The sequence below is a fragment of the Vicia villosa genome, linkage group LG5 (assembly GCF_029867415.1).
Source record: "Vicia villosa cultivar HV-30 ecotype Madison, WI linkage group LG5, Vvil1.0, whole genome shotgun sequence".
NCBI classification, from domain to species: Eukaryota; Viridiplantae; Streptophyta; class Magnoliopsida; order Fabales; family Fabaceae; genus Vicia; species Vicia villosa.
The window spans coordinates 148,520,876-148,538,542 of NC_081184.1; the positions used below are offsets into that span (position 1 = coordinate 148,520,876).

The 17,667-nt window shown below is 35.1% G+C and overlaps 1 protein-coding gene across 1 annotated transcript; it reads right to left on the reverse strand.

The window, feature by feature from the left end:
* Window positions 1-4,006: 4,006 nt before the first annotated feature.
* LOC131607738 (WAT1-related protein At1g68170-like) lies at window positions 4,007-7,070 on the reverse strand. Its single transcript, XM_058879707.1, has 7 exons — window positions 6,732-7,070; window positions 5,625-5,687; window positions 5,384-5,500; window positions 5,033-5,294; window positions 4,771-4,929; window positions 4,520-4,671; window positions 4,007-4,410 (listed from the first exon to the last, which is right to left on the reverse strand). The coding sequence occupies exons 1-7, from the start codon at window positions 6,923-6,925 to the stop codon at window positions 4,221-4,223; spliced, it is 1,137 nt and encodes a 378-aa protein (XP_058735690.1). The 5' UTR covers window positions 6,926-7,070; the 3' UTR covers window positions 4,007-4,220.
* Between the last annotated feature and the right edge of the window lie 10,597 nt (window positions 7,071-17,667).

The following is a 17,667-nucleotide window of genomic DNA, read 5'->3' on the forward strand; positions in this document are numbered from 1 at the left end:
AATTGTTTTAAGGTATACTTAATTAATTTTTCGAGTCATTGTTTATTTAAATTTTTTTACTATAGTTTTCTAATAGTTTATTTAAATGTCATCAGGAAAAGTGCACTTGGGATCAAATGAGCGAGAGACTTGTTAAAAAAATTATTATAGCAGAACATAAAAAAGACTTTCCAACACGTTGCGACGTATTAGAAAGCGTTGGGAACGTGATGGTAGTCGTCCCGAGTGAATGGACCAAGAAGATTTTGAGAAACTTCTTGTGTATTGGAAATCAGACGAATTTAAGGCTAAATCTGAAAATGCCAAAAAAATGAGGGCATCTGAAAAAGGGGGTTACCTTAATGCAGTTGGAAGTATAAGCACTTACGAACATTCTCGGCGCATGGTAATTATTACCACTTTTTAAAGTTATGTTTTGATTAATTATTTGTTTTTAATTAAAGTTAATTTTATTATTTAGGCTAAGAGGTTAGGGAGACAACCACTAATGGTCGAGCTGGTTAAAGAAACTCAAACAAAAAAATCGGGTGATTATGTTTATGAGCGTACACGAAAAGCTTTGGTAAGTTATTCAATTTTTATTATATTTTTTTTATATTTAATGGCAATTTTGTGATGTGATTTTCACGTGACAACTAAAAAAGTTGTGGCGTGATTTTCACGTGGCAACTAAAAAAGTTGCGGCGTGATTTTCATGTGGCAACTCTGATGTTGTGGCATAAAAATCACATGACAACTAATTTTCATTTTATTATTTAATATATTTTAATTTAAGTTAAATACTTATTTTTTTGTGTGTAGGGGGATTATCAAACATTGCTTGTAACATTTTTGGTCAATAATCCCAAATATACTCCTAGAGAAGGAGAGTCGCTTCATCCAGATGTTGATTTTTATATTTGGAATGAAGTCGTTGGCGGAAAAGGGCCTAATGGGTGTTTTTTTTGTGGTGGAAATTTGGCGGGAAGCTTGAGAAGTGGGGATAGAACTTTATTTCAAAAAGTTAGAGATGGGGAAGGATCGTCATGTCCAGCACAATTGACACCGCAAGTAATGGAAACAATAAGACAATTGGCCCTAACTGAGGCAAGACGTGAGTCAGTGCAACGTGAGGCGGCACTAAAAGTCCAAATGGATGAGCAAGTGCAACATGAGGCAGCGCTAAAAGCACAAATGGAGGGGCAACAACAACAAATAGAGACAATAGCGAAGAGGCAAGCAGAGATGGAGCAGCAAATGCGATTACTTATGCAATTCCAACAAAGAAGTGGTAGTCAACCGTTTGGTGGAAACGTATGAGTGATTGGAAATGAGCGAGAGAATAATGATAAAGATATGAACCTTGAGGATTTTCCCGATCCAGATGACCCTTAGGATTAATTTTATTTTTATTTAAATTTGAAATTGTGTAGGGTACTTTAATTTTATGTAACATTTTATTTATTATATTATAAATTCAATAGATTTTAGTATTTTGTTTATTATTATTATTTCAATAAAATAAATATTTTTATATTTGGAATGAAGTCGTTGGCGGAAAAGGGCCTAATGGATTTTTTTGTGGTGGAAATTTGGCGGGAAGCTTGAGAAGTGGGGATACAACTTTATTTCAAAGAGTTAGAGATGGGGAAGGATCGTCACGTCCAGCACAATTGACACCGCAAGTAATGGAAACAATAAGACAATTGGCCCTAACTGAGGCAAGACGTGAGTCAGTGCAACGTGAGGCGGCGCTAAAAGTCCAAATGGATGAGAAAGTGCAACGTGAGGCGGCGCTAAAAGCGCAAATGGAGGGGCATTAACAACAAATAGAGACAATAGCGAAGAGGCAAGCAGAGATGAAGCAGCAAATGCGATTACTTATGCAATTCCAACAAAGAAGTGGTAGTCAACCGTTTGGTGGAAACGTATGAGTGGTTGGAAATGAGCGAGAGAATGATGATGAAGATATGAACCTTGAGGATTTTCCCGATCCAGATGACCCTTAGGATTAATTTTATTTTTATTTAAATTTGAAATTGTGTAGGGTAATTTAATTTTATGTAACATTTTGTTTATTATATTATAAATTCAATATACTTTTGTATTTTGTTTATTATATTATAGCATTTTGTTTATTATTATTATATCAAGCATTTTGAAATTGTGGTGGAAACTTTGAATAAAAAATATTAATAATAAAACCTTTTTTATAATAATAATAATAATTTTTTTAAAAAAAAACTAACGTTTGTGACGTGTTATACATGTCACTAATTTGTGACATGTGTATCACGTCGCTACTCTCTTAAATTAATCAGAAAGTTTGTGAAATGATTACCACGTCGCTAACTTGTGTCATGTTTACCACACCACAAAATTTCTCCGTGTTCTATCACGTTGCGACGTGATTTCCATGTCACTATTTAGTGACGTGAGAATCATGACACAACCAAGTTGCCACGCACTCCCAAGCGACATATATGTCCACGTCGCTAATTTTGTGTTGTGACGTAATATTCCATTTTGTGGCATAAGAATCACGTCGCTACAGAGCTTATTTTTAGTAGTTAAATCGTGCAAAACATATAAAACTATAAATCTTTGAATACTTACATTTACAATAATTATCCATTCAACTTGACTAATCAAATTCAAACATACAACTTGCAAATTTAAATTTTATTTATATTACATTAAACTCTTAAGATTTAAATAAAAATCTATATAAAAATATAAGAGTTTAAAAAGCAGTGCTCTGAATCTAAAATAATATTATACAGACATTCAATTAAAAAATTTAAATTTATTAAATTATATTAATATTTTACAGCATATTATATTTTCTCAAAATATGAAGATATTTAAAACTATTTGATAAAACATTAAAATCTTATAAGATACACATGTAGCATTCTAGTAAAACACTTGTGAGAATGAATGATTCGTTTTGATTGGAATTTGACATGCCATGTCCCAGACAAACTAGATAGATGAACAAGTTTTGACTAGTGGAATCAAAATAAATATTATAATAAATATTATAATAATTATTTAATATTTAATACTAAAAAGTATTTTTACCCTTAATTCACCTTTTTTTCTCTGTACAGTAGAAGAATCCCTAGTTAGAATATTCACATTTCCGTAACGTTTTTTCATTGTTCCGCAACTCTTCTCCGGCGAGACGGAAACCTTCTTTTCCTTTCTCCGGCATAACTTCTTCATCTTGCTTCCGATCACAACAATCATCAATAATACATGTTTTGAAAAACCGACTGCGACCTCAAAAACGTCCAATACTGATATAGATATCAACTTATATTAAAAAATAAATTGTAGTTAATTCATACCACAAAGACTGATGGGTGTTACGATATCTGTATTGACCGAACACACTGAAATCACGAAAACTTTTACGCGACAACAATGTGACTGCAAAACCTTTACTGTTTTCACTAATCACTTTCACTAATCAAATCTTCTCTTTGCATATATGCTCTGTATTTATTATCTGTTTGTGAATTTGGTAATTTTGTGCATTAGTTGTTATCGCATTTTTTGATTGTGCTTTTTACTACGTCACTATATAGCATATCTCGAAAATTCATGAACCATGAGATTTGGTGGACCCATTTTAAGGACTTGGAAAAATAACATATATAATATTATTTAGATGGAATATATTCTTTAGATTAGTAGCTAGCTTATTGAAAATTGTGGATAGCACCAATTTTTGTTTACCAATGAGAAAACAGCCACAGTGTAAATCCTCGTCCTCATATTTAAGTCATTAATAGCAGTGCATAACTGTTGTATATATAGTACGATATTCCAATCATTGCTCAAATGATGACATAATTTTACTTTAAAAGACATTATTTAATTCATTAGTGCTTAATGATGGAATAAAGATTTAAGAATATTATATGTAAATATCGTATTCTTATACTGTATAAAATACAACTCGACTGTGTGTTGATGTTGGAATCAAGAATAATCGAGAAGAAAGACGAATTAATATAAATGACGGAAGGGGTTTTCATTTTCTTTTCCCTTTAAAATCATAATCTTTAATATAAACAATCATTGATCATTATTAACAACAATAACATCCAAACTTAATATTTATCCTATTAAGTGAGTTCGCACTAATAAAATTATCCAAAGCTATAAGAATTAAGTCATTAAAATTTTTGATTTTTGATTGATCATTTATCAACTTTTTATTTAGTAATGACTTAATTTTTGTAGTTTTGGATAACTTTATCATTGTGAACCGGCACGGTAATAACAACAAGCTCAACATTCTCGGTTTTTCTTGTGATTTCTAGTGGCTCTATTAATATCTTCGTTTTCTTTTTCATTTCTTTGCTTTGTCCCCAAAGTACGGCGTAGAGTCCGCAAACAATCATCATTGCTCCAAGCATGCTATGAAAGTAATTTTCAAAAAGTTAATTGTGAATATATTGATGGTTGGAAAACAGAATAAAAAACATGAACTGACATATATTTAGGTGAACTTAGATTTAGAATATACCTTCCCAAAAATAATTTCTCATCCAACATCAAATAAGCAGCTATAACTACGAGTAAGAGTTGTAAAGGATTGAAAATAGATGCAAATAGAGGTCCTCTCATCTTTATGCACCACGCAATCATGATAACTGCTAATCCAGACACCACAATTCCCTGCATCAACATTCACTCACATGAAAAATGGCTTCAAGGAATATATAATATATTCTTGAAGTGTAATTTAAAAAATTTTGTAAATCTTTTAGAGCATACCGGATAAACAACGGTAAGAATCCTGAGGGTGTTTCCTAGTTTCCATTGATTCAAATCCCTGTCTACACAAAAAGCAATAATAGTTCCTTGAATGGCTCCCATTGTAGACATTAAAGCTGCACTTGAGTGATGACAAGGGTATTCCTCATTCAACTTAGCCTGTGCCATTTAAAAGAGAAGGATATCAGCAACACAACACAACTATATGTATGACGAGTTCATCAAAATTCCGGTTTAAAAAAATTATTTATAATAAGCTAACCTGAATGATAAACCACATAGAGAAAGAGCAACTGCTTAGCAGTGCAATTGAAACACCCAACAATTTTTTACGAAGGTCGGCATGGTGAGATGCCATTTGTTCATTTTGGTTGTGATGTGGATGCAAAAGGTTGATATTGGAAGACCAAATATGAATCTCTGCACCTTTGAAAAAAAGCATCAACATTGCTCCACTTATTCCCATTACTGTTCCTATCACCTTTGCCTTTCCTTCTATCACCCTCAAATTTAATTTATCCATTCTATAAAAAACCAAAAGTAAATAAATTAAAAATGACGGAACGATGTTTACATGTAATTTCCATTATGTAATTGATAGATATATATGTACCTCAAGCATACAGCCATCATGAAGGTAATGGCTGGAATTAGGTTGACGATGGCCAACATAAACGTTGCCGATGTCAAAGCCAGAGCCTCGAGGTAAAGATTTAGATACAAACTTCCCCTGAAATATTACATATCAATAGATTAGTTTTTTCGTGTAAGATTAGCTTGGACCATTGAAAATATAGATACATGACAGAAGAAAATATTTGTATAATTTGAGGATAGAACTAGAAGTCACATACCCAAACAATCCACATAGAAATGACTTAGAAAGCACACTCCAAGTAATCTTTGGTCTCTTCTTCCTGCAAAAAAGACAGAATTTTTTTAGCTTAGTTATGGAAAAATTACAAGGTAAAAAGTAATAGCAGAAAAAAAAAAAGAAGAAATACTATTTTCTCAAGTTTAGTTATGAAAGAGATAATGGTTGGTGGGAACAACAAAAAAAGTTTCTTCTCACTTTTGAGAATAAAACGACAAACTTATGTTCGGATCTTGTTTTTGTATCATTGATACAACTTTATATTTTTTTTAGTAACTTGAATTTTGTTGTGTGCAGTAGTTTCTAGATTAAATTAATTTAAAATTTTGATTTTTTTCTCTCAACAAATTACTATAAATAGAATGATCAGTTTATAACCACCCAAACTCTAAGTATATTAGATTTACTTTTTTATTTATTTTATGAATGAAGTAGTTAATTTTATAAAATAAGTAGTGACAAAGCTTAAGTTTAATTTCAAAATTTTTTTAACTAATAAATATTTTGATAAAGTTTACTTGAAAATTTAAAAGTTGTTAATAAAACGTTATCCTCCAAACTTTAAAAAGTTTGCTTTTTTAAAAAGTTATCTTTGAGTTTCATACAGTTTTTTGATAATACATAAGTGATGTCTTTTTTGCCCTTCTTAATGTTGCTCTCTCTAATCATTAAAAAAATAACAAAATTATCAAAATTAAAAAAATCATCAAAAGATAAGAATCACAAGATATATAGGAATGTGACGGGGATTCAAATTCTATTTAACTACCCGTACTTTTTATGCTACACTCTTACGTGCAATATATTACTACTGTACATGATTTTATAAAATATTTATAATGGTTAAACAATTGTAGGATAAGACTTCTATTTATTTTTCTATGATTAAATTACTACTAATTTACATAGTGTTTTGAAAAAATTGTCACGACTCTCAGATGAGATATTTCAGTTTTTAAAAATAAAACTATTTTGAGAGACACTCCATTTCAAATATATTAATTTATCATTTTTCATATAATTTTTTTATAAGAAAAAAACATATTTCAAGTGATATAAAAAAGTTGAAGGTGAATAATATATGAACCTATCAAAGATAAGAGCAATTGGGATAGTGAAAGCTGCTGCAATGATGAGACGATAAGCAGTGGCAACTCTCATGCTCATTCCATCATTTATTGCAAGTTTGTATATTATGTTCACAGCAGCTATTGATATTTGTACAAACACCATTAGCACATCTGGTTTCAACCCCTGCCATATACTACTCATGCTCTCCATCTTCACTATTACTAATATTATGATATAGCAACAAGTTGTGTTTTTAAGAGAAGGTGGTGGTGTGGAAAATGTTTATGAGCAACAACGTATTTATATTGAGTTGTTGAGTTGGGAGTATGTTCTTATTCCAACCATCTTTAATTGATGTCCCATCGATGTTTAAATATATTCAATAAGTAGGAGTATATAGTACATACAATAGTGAAACACTACAAAGATGCACTAATCTGTTTTGTTTATACGTGCACATAAAGTTATGTCAATTGTAATGTATTGTGGTTCTCACATTACGCTTTTGACTGGAATTTATAGTGGGATGGAGGCCATTCATCAATATTTGGAGCCCACACTTGTATTTTGAACAAATAGACCACGTCTAAGTTTAAGGTTGGCATTTAAAATTACACTAAATTATCAAATAAATGAAGGACGCATCTCTTTTTTATTTATAAAGTTTTTATCGGTTCAAAATTGTCTAGGAGTTGGATGGATTATAATGAAATGCATGATTGTTTTTATAAAATACTCCCTCCATTTTTATTTATAACTAAATTTTGACTTTTTAAATCCATTTAATAAATATTGTATTTGAATGATATAAGAACTAGATACCTCATTTATTCAAAATGAATATAAAAAGTTAAAATTTAAATGGAGGGAGTATTATTTTAACTCAATATAATCTGTCAATGTTAGTTTTGCTATACATAATTAGTTGTAATTTTAGATAAAAAGATAGTGTTGTGTTATGTGGTTCATTGTCAATGCAAACCTTTGTAGTAATTATATGGTATGATACGTAATGCGAATGTTAGGTTGTTGCGCTGAAACATGTTTTGTAGCTCGATTACAATGTCAAATAAGCAAAGTTTTTATGGTTTCATGATAGTAGAATTAATTTTGGAACATGGAATATATGCTTGTTATATGGAAATCTAAAAAAAAAGTAGACATTTTTTTTTTAAATAAGATTATAATATAACAAAGAAACCGATACACAAAAAAAGAGAGGGGGGACCAAACCGAAACCCTCTCAAGGAGAAATGAACCTAAAGAAAGGCAATCCAAGCCTATTCTTTACAAAATCAGCCCTCAAAAAAATCGGAATACAACTATAGTTAGTGTAAGAAGAAACCGTTAGACCTACATTAGCCAGCAAATCTGCACAACTGTTTCCTTTTCTAAAAATATGAGAAGCCACAAAGTTATCTAACATATTAACACAATTCGCCCATCTGTTCTTGATAATCCAAGGCACTTTAAAAGGTGGAGAAAAGGCCCGAATCACCGCTAAAGAATCTGATTCTAACCAAATATTCCTCCAACCCTTCTCATGAGCGAACTCAATTGCTAACATAGCACCGGTGAGTTCGGCAATGAGAGAGTTAGATATACCGATAAAACTCGCAAACGCTCCAAGAAATCTTCCCTCGTTATCTCTAGCAATACCGCCACAAGCCGAAGGACCCGGATTGCCGAGAGAGGCCCCATCAGTATTGAATTTAATCCAACCCCACGGAGGGGGTTTCCAAATAACTTCCACAATGCGAGGAGCCGAAGGAGGCTGAATCGTGCTTTTGAATTTCTTCAAAATCTGAAACTCCTGCATATTAATGAAATCAGGAGAGAGAAAATTATTTCCAACCAAACAACAAGCAGAAACAATTCCAGCAACAGTAGAGGAGACAGAAGAACGGGAGTCCCGAAATCTAAGGTTGTTGCGAACTGTCCAAATGGAATTGAGAAGAAAAATCACCGCTACTTTGAAAGTGAGATGACATTGAGCATTCCAGTTTTTCATCACACCTCTCCTAATGTCCTCCCAATTGCGAATGGTAAAATTTAAATTAAAAGCCGACATCAGCCAGCGCCACAGGTTTACTGCAAAATCACAAGCGAAGAAAAGATGAGAAGAATCCTCCGGAGCTCGAGAACAAAGGCTGCACATAGAAGGCACGGCAAAGGATCTTCGCGCCAACTGTTCATCGGTAGCAATTTTACCCTGCAAAAGCCGCCAAACAAAGAACGATTTCGACGGCGGAATTTGCTTAGCCCAAATCCAGCCCCACCAATCAGAACCCGCACCATGGGACCGCTTGAAGTCATACGCCACTTTAAGAGAAAGGTCTCCCGAAGAAGAAAAACTCCAAACACGCTTATCCGGTCGAAGATCGAACGGGATATGATAATTAGAAACTCTATTCTGAATGTTAAGAGGGATGTTAAAGTTCTGAAAATTCCAGCAACCATTATGAATAACAGAACTCACCATTAAATCTTCAGGAAGCACGCTATTGCCCATATCTACAAACAATGGCGAACCACACCAAGAATCGAACCAAAACCGAATGGAGTCGCCATTACCAATCAACCAAGAAGAATTATCACAAATAACGGGAATCTCTGCTTTAAGACTAGTCCAAACCGAGGAAAAAATATGATGAGAAATGCACTTGCCATCCCTCATAGCACGACTTCTAGCAAGAACAGCCCAGGGTTCTTCAGAATTCAAAAACTCCCATGCCAGCTTCAGATTAGTAGCCGCATTCAGCTCAATTAGCGATCGAAGCCCTAAGCCCCCTTCGCAAAACGGCTTGCAGATTTTTTTCCAAGCCACGATAATAGTTTTGCCTTTAGAAACATTTCCACTCCAAATGAAGTTACGAGCAGCTTTTTCGAAATACCGTAACAACGACACCGGCCAATCATAAACCGACATAGAATGCACAATCATACTTTGAATCGAGGATTTAACCAATTCCACCCTACCTGCAAAAGAGAGGAGCGATCCTTTCCAAGACGTTAGCTTGAGAACAATTTTATTCGCGATTGGAAGAAGAAACGAAGCACGGGGTTTACCTTTAAAAATGGGGACACCAAGATAAACAAAAGAGGAAAGCCCCACCTTGAAACCGGAACGAGAAGCTAAAAGATTCAGCCGAGATGCCGACATGGCTCCACCATAGATAGAAGACTTGCCGCAATTCACAATTTGCCCAGAGACATCCGCATAAGCTTGAAAGATCGAGACCAGCTTGTTAAGATTTGCAATGCTACCTTTGCAGAAGATGAGCACATCATCCGCATATAATATATGGGAAGGAACCAGAATATTTTTCGGCCCCTTGATGAGAGAAAGAGAACCAGAATCCACCGCATTCAGAATTTGCCTGCTAAGAACCTCCTCCGCAAGACAGAAAAGAAGAGGCGAGAGGGGATCCCCTTGACGCACCCCCCTCGAACAGTTGAAGAATCCATGAATCGCTCCATTAATCTACACCGACATCCAGGCTGAAGTCAGAATATTATTAATCCACTGACAGAAATGGTCATTAAAACCAAACTGCTTCAAAACGTTGAGAAGAAATTGCCAATTAATTGTGTCAAAAGCCTTCGTAATATCTACTTTGAGCGCCACATTACCACACCAAGATTTGGAATCCATGAGATTATACGCTTCCGAAGCCAGAGCAATACAATCTTTAATTTTCCTTCCTTGAATGAAACCACGTTGCTCTTTCGACACAATATGAGGCATAACCGAAGCAAGTCTTGTGGCAATAATTTTTGTTATAATCTTGTATTTGAAGTTTGATAAAGCAATTGGACGAAATAGATCTAATGAGTCTGCGCTATCCGTTTTAGGAATCAGCACTAACACATTAGAGTTGAACCCAGTAGGGAGCCAACATGAAGAGAAGAATTGAAGAACAGCAGCTGAAACATCATTGCTAATAATCTCCCAGTAAGATTGATAAAAAGTTGCTCCAAATCCATCCGGTCCTGGCGCGCTATCGGAGTTTAGGGAAAACACAACAGCTTTAATCTCCTCTAAAGACGGCAGTAAGGTGAGCATCGTATTCATCTCTTCGGTAACCAAAGTCGGGATAGTATTCTCCACCAAAGAAAAGTCCTGCAAAATAGCAACAGGGTTAGTAAAAAGATTCTTGTAATACTCCACAGTATGCGTAACAATACGATCCGGCTCCGAAATTATCTCTTCTCCGTTTTTCAGAATTGAAATAGGCTTGACAGCATTTCTAATCTTGGAAATACGGTGAAAATAAGCCGTGTTACGATCCCCCTCAATGTGCCATTTTATTCTCGCCTTTTCCCTCCAGAAACTTTCTTCAACATCCAAAGCAAGAGAAAGTTTATCCTGAGCCTCTTTCTCCAGTCTATTAAAATCACCATTAGCCACCAACGAGCTTTCCTGAATTCGAATGAGCTCCGATTCAGCCAGCAGCACATTATGAGTAACATTACCGAAGCAAGAGTGATTCCAGCTCTTAAGCTCTTTTTTCAGCATCTGCAATTTTCTGCCCAGCACAACCAAAGGGCAACCCGCCACATTTTGGTTCCAACAATTAGCAACAATACTTTTACACTCCGAATGCAACGTCCAAGCCTTGAGGAAACGAAAAAAGGAAGCAAACTTAACGGGACTGACAGAAAACTCCAGCAGAATAGGAAAATGATCCGATCTTACTTTAGCAAGAATGCAGACCGAGGAGCTGGTACAGATATTTAACCAAGCTTGGTTTGCCACAACACGATCCAAACGTCTCTCAATGGAATGAGGATACTCTCTTTTATTAGACCAAGTAAAAAAAGATCCTTGGGTAGGCATATGAATTAAGTGATTTGAATCTGTCCACGAATTAAAATCTTTCATAGGACCCTTCGCTGGCGGCAGCCTCCCTCGGTGTTCATGAGCACCAATAATAGCATTGAAATCTCCCATAAAGGTCCAAGGTAGCAGATGCCTGGATTGAAGAGAGCTGAGGTTATCCCAAAGAAGCTTCCTTTTAAATAAATTGTTTGAAGCATAAATGGCAGCTGAGGCTAACCTCTTGTTATCCAAGATGAAATAACATCCAGAATATTAGGATAAATATCTCCTTTACAGAAACACCAAAGAGAAGGCAAGATCACGCTATTAACAGCAAAAATTTTATAACCAAGTTTGTGGAACCAGTTACCAGGGACTTTCTCAAAGTTAGTTTTAGGCTCAGCAATAAAAAGAAAATGAGGATTATGCAAACGCAACAACCTTTTAAGAGCTAATCTTGAGGGGGGATTAGCGATGCCCCGAATATTCCAATAGAGGCTCTTCATAAGGTGAGATTTTTAAGGCCTGCTTGGGACCTAGTTCCGTACTTTGGATTCGAGATTGGAGGCTTTTGTTTCTTCTTGAGATTAGAAATAGCTTTGGAGAAGGTACCACTGCCACTTTGAGTGTCTTCCACCACTTCTTCTTCAGCCAAAACAGCCCATGAGTTTTTTAGAAAAATCATGTCATCCAAAGCCTTATCAGTATCAACAATAGAGATTTCCTTGCCCGTGACCTCCACACAGTCCGAAGGGGAAGTTACCAAGTCATCCGGAGGTTGAGAGATGAAATTAGGAATTGCAGCTCTAACCAGAGAAGCATCCTTCTGCAACTGCAGTGAAACATCCTTCTGCAACTGCTGAGAAGTATCAGTACCTGCATTCAAAATGTCTATATTCACCGCATCAGCATTTGTCACGATAGGTTCCGAGACAGCTGCCACTTTCTTCAACTCTTGACGAGCTTTTTGAACAAAGACAGATTGCCCTTTGTTGAGGATTTTACATTTGTTCAAGCTATGCCCCGACTTCTTACAATGCGTGCAAAATTCCGGGAGATTCTCATATTCTATATCAGCAAAAAACGCAAATCCTTCCCTCTCTACCAGAACATTGTAACTAAGAGTTTGTGTTAGATCCATCTCCACTAGAACTCGAACAAATTGTCCGAATGTGCGGTCTACTATGGATTTCGCCGCCGAAGCATCGATGCAAATCGGGTTACCAACGCTGCTAGCGATCGCAAAAAGGATCCTAGGCCTCCAATACTCTTGAGAGAGCCCAAAAAATCTCACCCACACCTGAGCAGAGGTATTATGCTGAGCCGAAGGATTAAAGTCCCTAGTCCAAGCAAATAATTTCAGAGAGCCAGGGTTAAGGTTTATAGAACCAGCAGCTCTAACACGTCTCACGTCCTCTGCATTTGAGAACATAAACTCAAAATAGCCTTTGCCCAATGAGAGCACTCCCCAGTTTTTGATGTCCACCCAACACTTAGACAGTTTTTCCCGAATCGCAAGGACTGTGAGAGGAGTAGTTCCTTTGGGCCAAATAATTCGACCATGAAGATTATTCTTGCAGTCCTGAAGCCCTGCCTTGTATTCCTCTTCTGGAATTGTGATTGACAACCTATCCCCCTTGATAATAGGTTGTGAAAGCTGAGAAATAGGGATATCACACACCCCATTGAGCGCCTGAATGAAAGATTTCTTCGACGAGGAAGCTTGGGCCTTTGTGTTCTTGTTTGCATCAATTGCGGCTATTGAGCCAGAAGCAACTGATACGGGTGCTAACTCTGGAAAAAGAGAGAGATGATCCATGGTAAACAGTAATCAAACGAATTGAATTGCAAAAGAAAAACTGGAGAATGATTTGGATGAAACCCTAGCAGCGCACATTTTCCCCCAAATCGATTTCAAACATTCCAGCGTCAAGGGGGATAGGTTAGGAGAAAGATTTCAAACATTTCAAACATTACGGTTAGGAGAAAGATCAATTTTTTAGTATCATGATCTATAATGATAATCAAAATACTCACTTATTTATCAAGCATCTGAGAGTACTATTGCAAACCTTGAATGATGAGAAGATGTATGTTAACTTGTCAAAGTGTGAGTTCTGGTTAAAGAAAGTTAGCTTCCTTAGGCATCTAATTTTTAGTGGTGGAAGAGCAATAGACCTGTCTAAGGTGAACATCGTATTGTGATGAGAGACACATAAGTCGGTAACTGGTATCAGAAGTTTTATGAGATTAGCCGATTATTATAGAAAAATAAAAGGTTTATAAAATTTATAATTTCCCTTGACTTAATTAACACAAAAGGGTCAAGCTTTTATGTGGGATACTTAGTGTGGAGAAATTTTTCAAGATTTGAAAAAGGGTCTGAAATCAGAAGGTGTGCAAGTGATTCTTTTATGGTATATTATGATGCATATAAATTGGGATTATAAGGTGTGCTTAGGCGTAAAGTTCAAGTTACGGCTTATGCTTATAGATAACTCAAGACTCGTGAAAGATATTTTCCTACCAACGATTTGAAATTAGAAGTAATGGTTTTTGTACTAAGGTTTGAAGATATTATCTCTATGAGTCGAGATTTGATGTTTTCAGTGATCATAAGAGTTAAAAAAAAATTGTTCGATCATAAGGAATTGAACATGAGGCAAATAAGATGGCTACAATTTTTAAAGGATTGTGACTCCGAGTTATGTTATCATTTGGGTAAAGCAAATGTGGCAGTTGATGAGTTAAGTAGGAATTTGTTGCATATGTCGGCGGTGATGGTCAAGAAGATGAAATTGATTGAGCAGTTCATAGATCTAAGCTTGGTCTATAAACTAACGACGAAGAGTGTGAAGTTAGGTATGCTGAAGGTAAATAACAATGTGCTAGAGGAAATTAAAGAAGGTCAAAAGTTTGATTTGCACTTGTGTTAGCTTGGAATTTCGATGTCATTGAGCTCGATGTATAAGAAAGAAGTTCCAAGAAATACTTAGTGAAATTTGGATATTCTTTAGGATTATTCTGACATGGACATTCTAGCCCATGAGGTTGAAGTCACTGCTCTAGAATTGAAGTTGTGACTTAGTAATTTTTTCTCTCAAAATTATACATTCAGGACTTCGATATCAGCAATTGGAGCGAATAGCAAGTTTAGAGTGAATAGTTATTTTCTAGTCTTACCTATTCCAAGAAACATGTGGAAGCAATCTAAAGACGAGAATCATGCAACGAAATACATATTGATTTCTATGGAGAGAGGCATTGCTGACAGTTATTCATATATTAGTATAAATAAGAGTTCTAACGTTAGGATTCAAGGTGAAGAATCTATTACTAAAACTCATACACTCAAAGTACCCAAGTGAAAAAGGAGAAATAAGTTATTTGAGCAAACATCTATGATTTTAAACACCATTTTATTTACATTTGAGAAAAAATTCTTTTAATCTAACTTATCTCTTTTCAACAATTTCTTTTTCTTTTTTGCATTACCATTTACTAATATTTGGACTACGTTGAAACCCCTTATTTTTCTGCATATTTACATCTTGATTCTTTATAGAAATTAAAGTAGATTTCTGTCTCACATCAACCATTACAACAAAATTATAAGATTTTATGCATATATGTCTTAGAATTAAACAGTCGATCCTACAAGGGCCCCTTTTTTATAAACTAATGCCCGTTTACTTTAATTTACGGTAACCAAATTGGCACGTCCAATGGGATCCTTTGTGCTAAACTTTCAAAAAAAATATCATTGTGTGTTCCTTTGTGAATTGTTCTTCATGCATAAAATGGTTTCAATACTTGTGTATGCATGCGTTTAAGAAGTGGAATATCTCTGCCTAAAATGACACGTCTAAATTTGGATAACCCTACTTCTAACCCCTGAAAAATCCTCAAAACACAATGGAACCCTTGGTCAGATCATCGATTCAAGATGTAGTTGTTTTATCTCCTGTTGGACCAACTGCCCCGCCCTGTCGACAACGACAGTATCGTCAATACCACCATAGGGGGTGATACCCCTACAACAACTAGGGAGTCTCCTTTTTAACGTCATGGTTAGAAGACCTATTTTGGGAGAGCCCATGTCACCATTTCCTCTTGGTTTTTCAATGCCAACGGGTAACAAAGAATACTCATATGGCATGCCATCATCAATGATGGCAGGTCTTCAAACCAATGCGTCAACAAATGGAGACAACACAATGGCTACTATTCCACCTTACAATCCCTAACATGCCTCAGTTATGACTATAAACAATATAGGTTGAACGATGCCACCACTACAAGGGATAAGTTATATACCTCAAGTGACAACATCATTGAATACGATGTCCATGATGGCTATGAGGTAACAAATATAAGAAAGTAACCATGAAATGGTTAATAATTTAATTAGATAAATGGGTACTATATTCAACCTATTGATTACAAATACTAACCAAAGTTATGAGTTGCTAACCATACAAATGGGCCAAATAGACAATTATTTTCGGTGCTCCCCAAGTTCAGGCGCGACCAACCCCTCAAATCTCAAATGTTAGGCCAACCGAAATGCCTGACATGGGATGATCGAGATTAACCAACGACAACATTTGGGATTTTGACCACTAGAAACTACTCCAAATAGAGAGGACAAAGAATATATAGGTCAGAGAAATCCAAGGAAAATAATATTAAATAGAAACCAGGATGCTAACCAAGTACTTAGAAATGTCCAACAAGATAACTTGGGGGCATATTAATATCGCTAACTTGGCATAACATATTTTAGCCCAGAACAACCTTACTTTTGGCCTTAATAGGACTAACTTCGTTTCTCCCATATCAAAATATGTTAGGCAGACGTAATCCTGTTGGGGTTGGAAAATTCCTAAGTTTACCAAGTTTTCTGGTGACATCAATGAGTCTGAAGTCGAGCATGACGCTAGATATTAGACTGAGGATGGTGACATTACAAACAATGAGAATTTAAAAAGATGAAATACTTCCCCAATTCTATAACTAAAAATGCTTTCACTTGGTTTACCACGCTCCCTTCTCAGTCCATACAGAGTTGGAACCAACTAAAGAGAGTGTTTCATGAGCAATTTTACATGGGCTAGTTGAAAATAAGCATTGAGGAATTGGCCAGTGTTAGGCATAAAATGCATGAGTCATTGTGTCATACCCCAAAAGTTTCCCATAATATTTTCAGATATTTTGACTCACATGACTTTCAGTTGCTCAAGGCTATGATGAATTGGGCATATTTACCTGTTTCATAAGCAATAAGCCTCCAATTAGGGTTTTGTCTCTCTCAAAGTAAAATCAGGTTTTGATGTCTCAAGTGAACTTCATGGCCTCTCATATGCTTCAAAGAATCCTCATACCAATTTTCAAGCCCTGACTCATAAGATTGCTCAATCAACAGCTCAAATGGTCAATAGTTGACTAGTTTGACCTAAAAGTCAACTAAACTTTGATCAACCATAACTTTCACATGGTCCATCAAAAATTTCCCAACCAAATAAATCACTTAAATTCAAATAAAATCAAATAGAATCATAATTAAATGATAAATGATGGTGAGAATATTTTCTAATTTCTTGATCACCCTAAAATCACTTTGGAGGCCCATAAAACAATCCCATGATATTTTATGGTTTTTATTTTCTTTTGAATTTATTTATTTAAATTCAAGATTAAATCAAATAAAATCATAAAAAATTGGTTGATTGATTTCTTTTGATTCCAATCAATTCATAAGGCAAAATGTGGAAAATAGATTGAGCAAGAATAGAAGGTTTCCATGCAAAATAAAATCAAATTCTTTTCAATCTTTGCAAATATACAAACACTTGATTCTTTCCAAATTCATTTGACCTAATGGCTTGTACTATATATACATAACAAGTCATGCATAATAGGGGACGAAAAAAGGAAGAGAGGAGGCAAGGGTTTGAAAGTCACAAAAATCCAAAGAAAGTGTAGAATTCGTGCCCCTTGGTGCAACTCTTTCCAGGTCCAAGAAGTCATCCCAAATTGTTTCTTCATGTTTCAAATTTTTATATTTTGCATATTACTATTGCTTAATATGGTTTTATGATTTTGTTGTATTCCTGGTGCCATTTAGAAG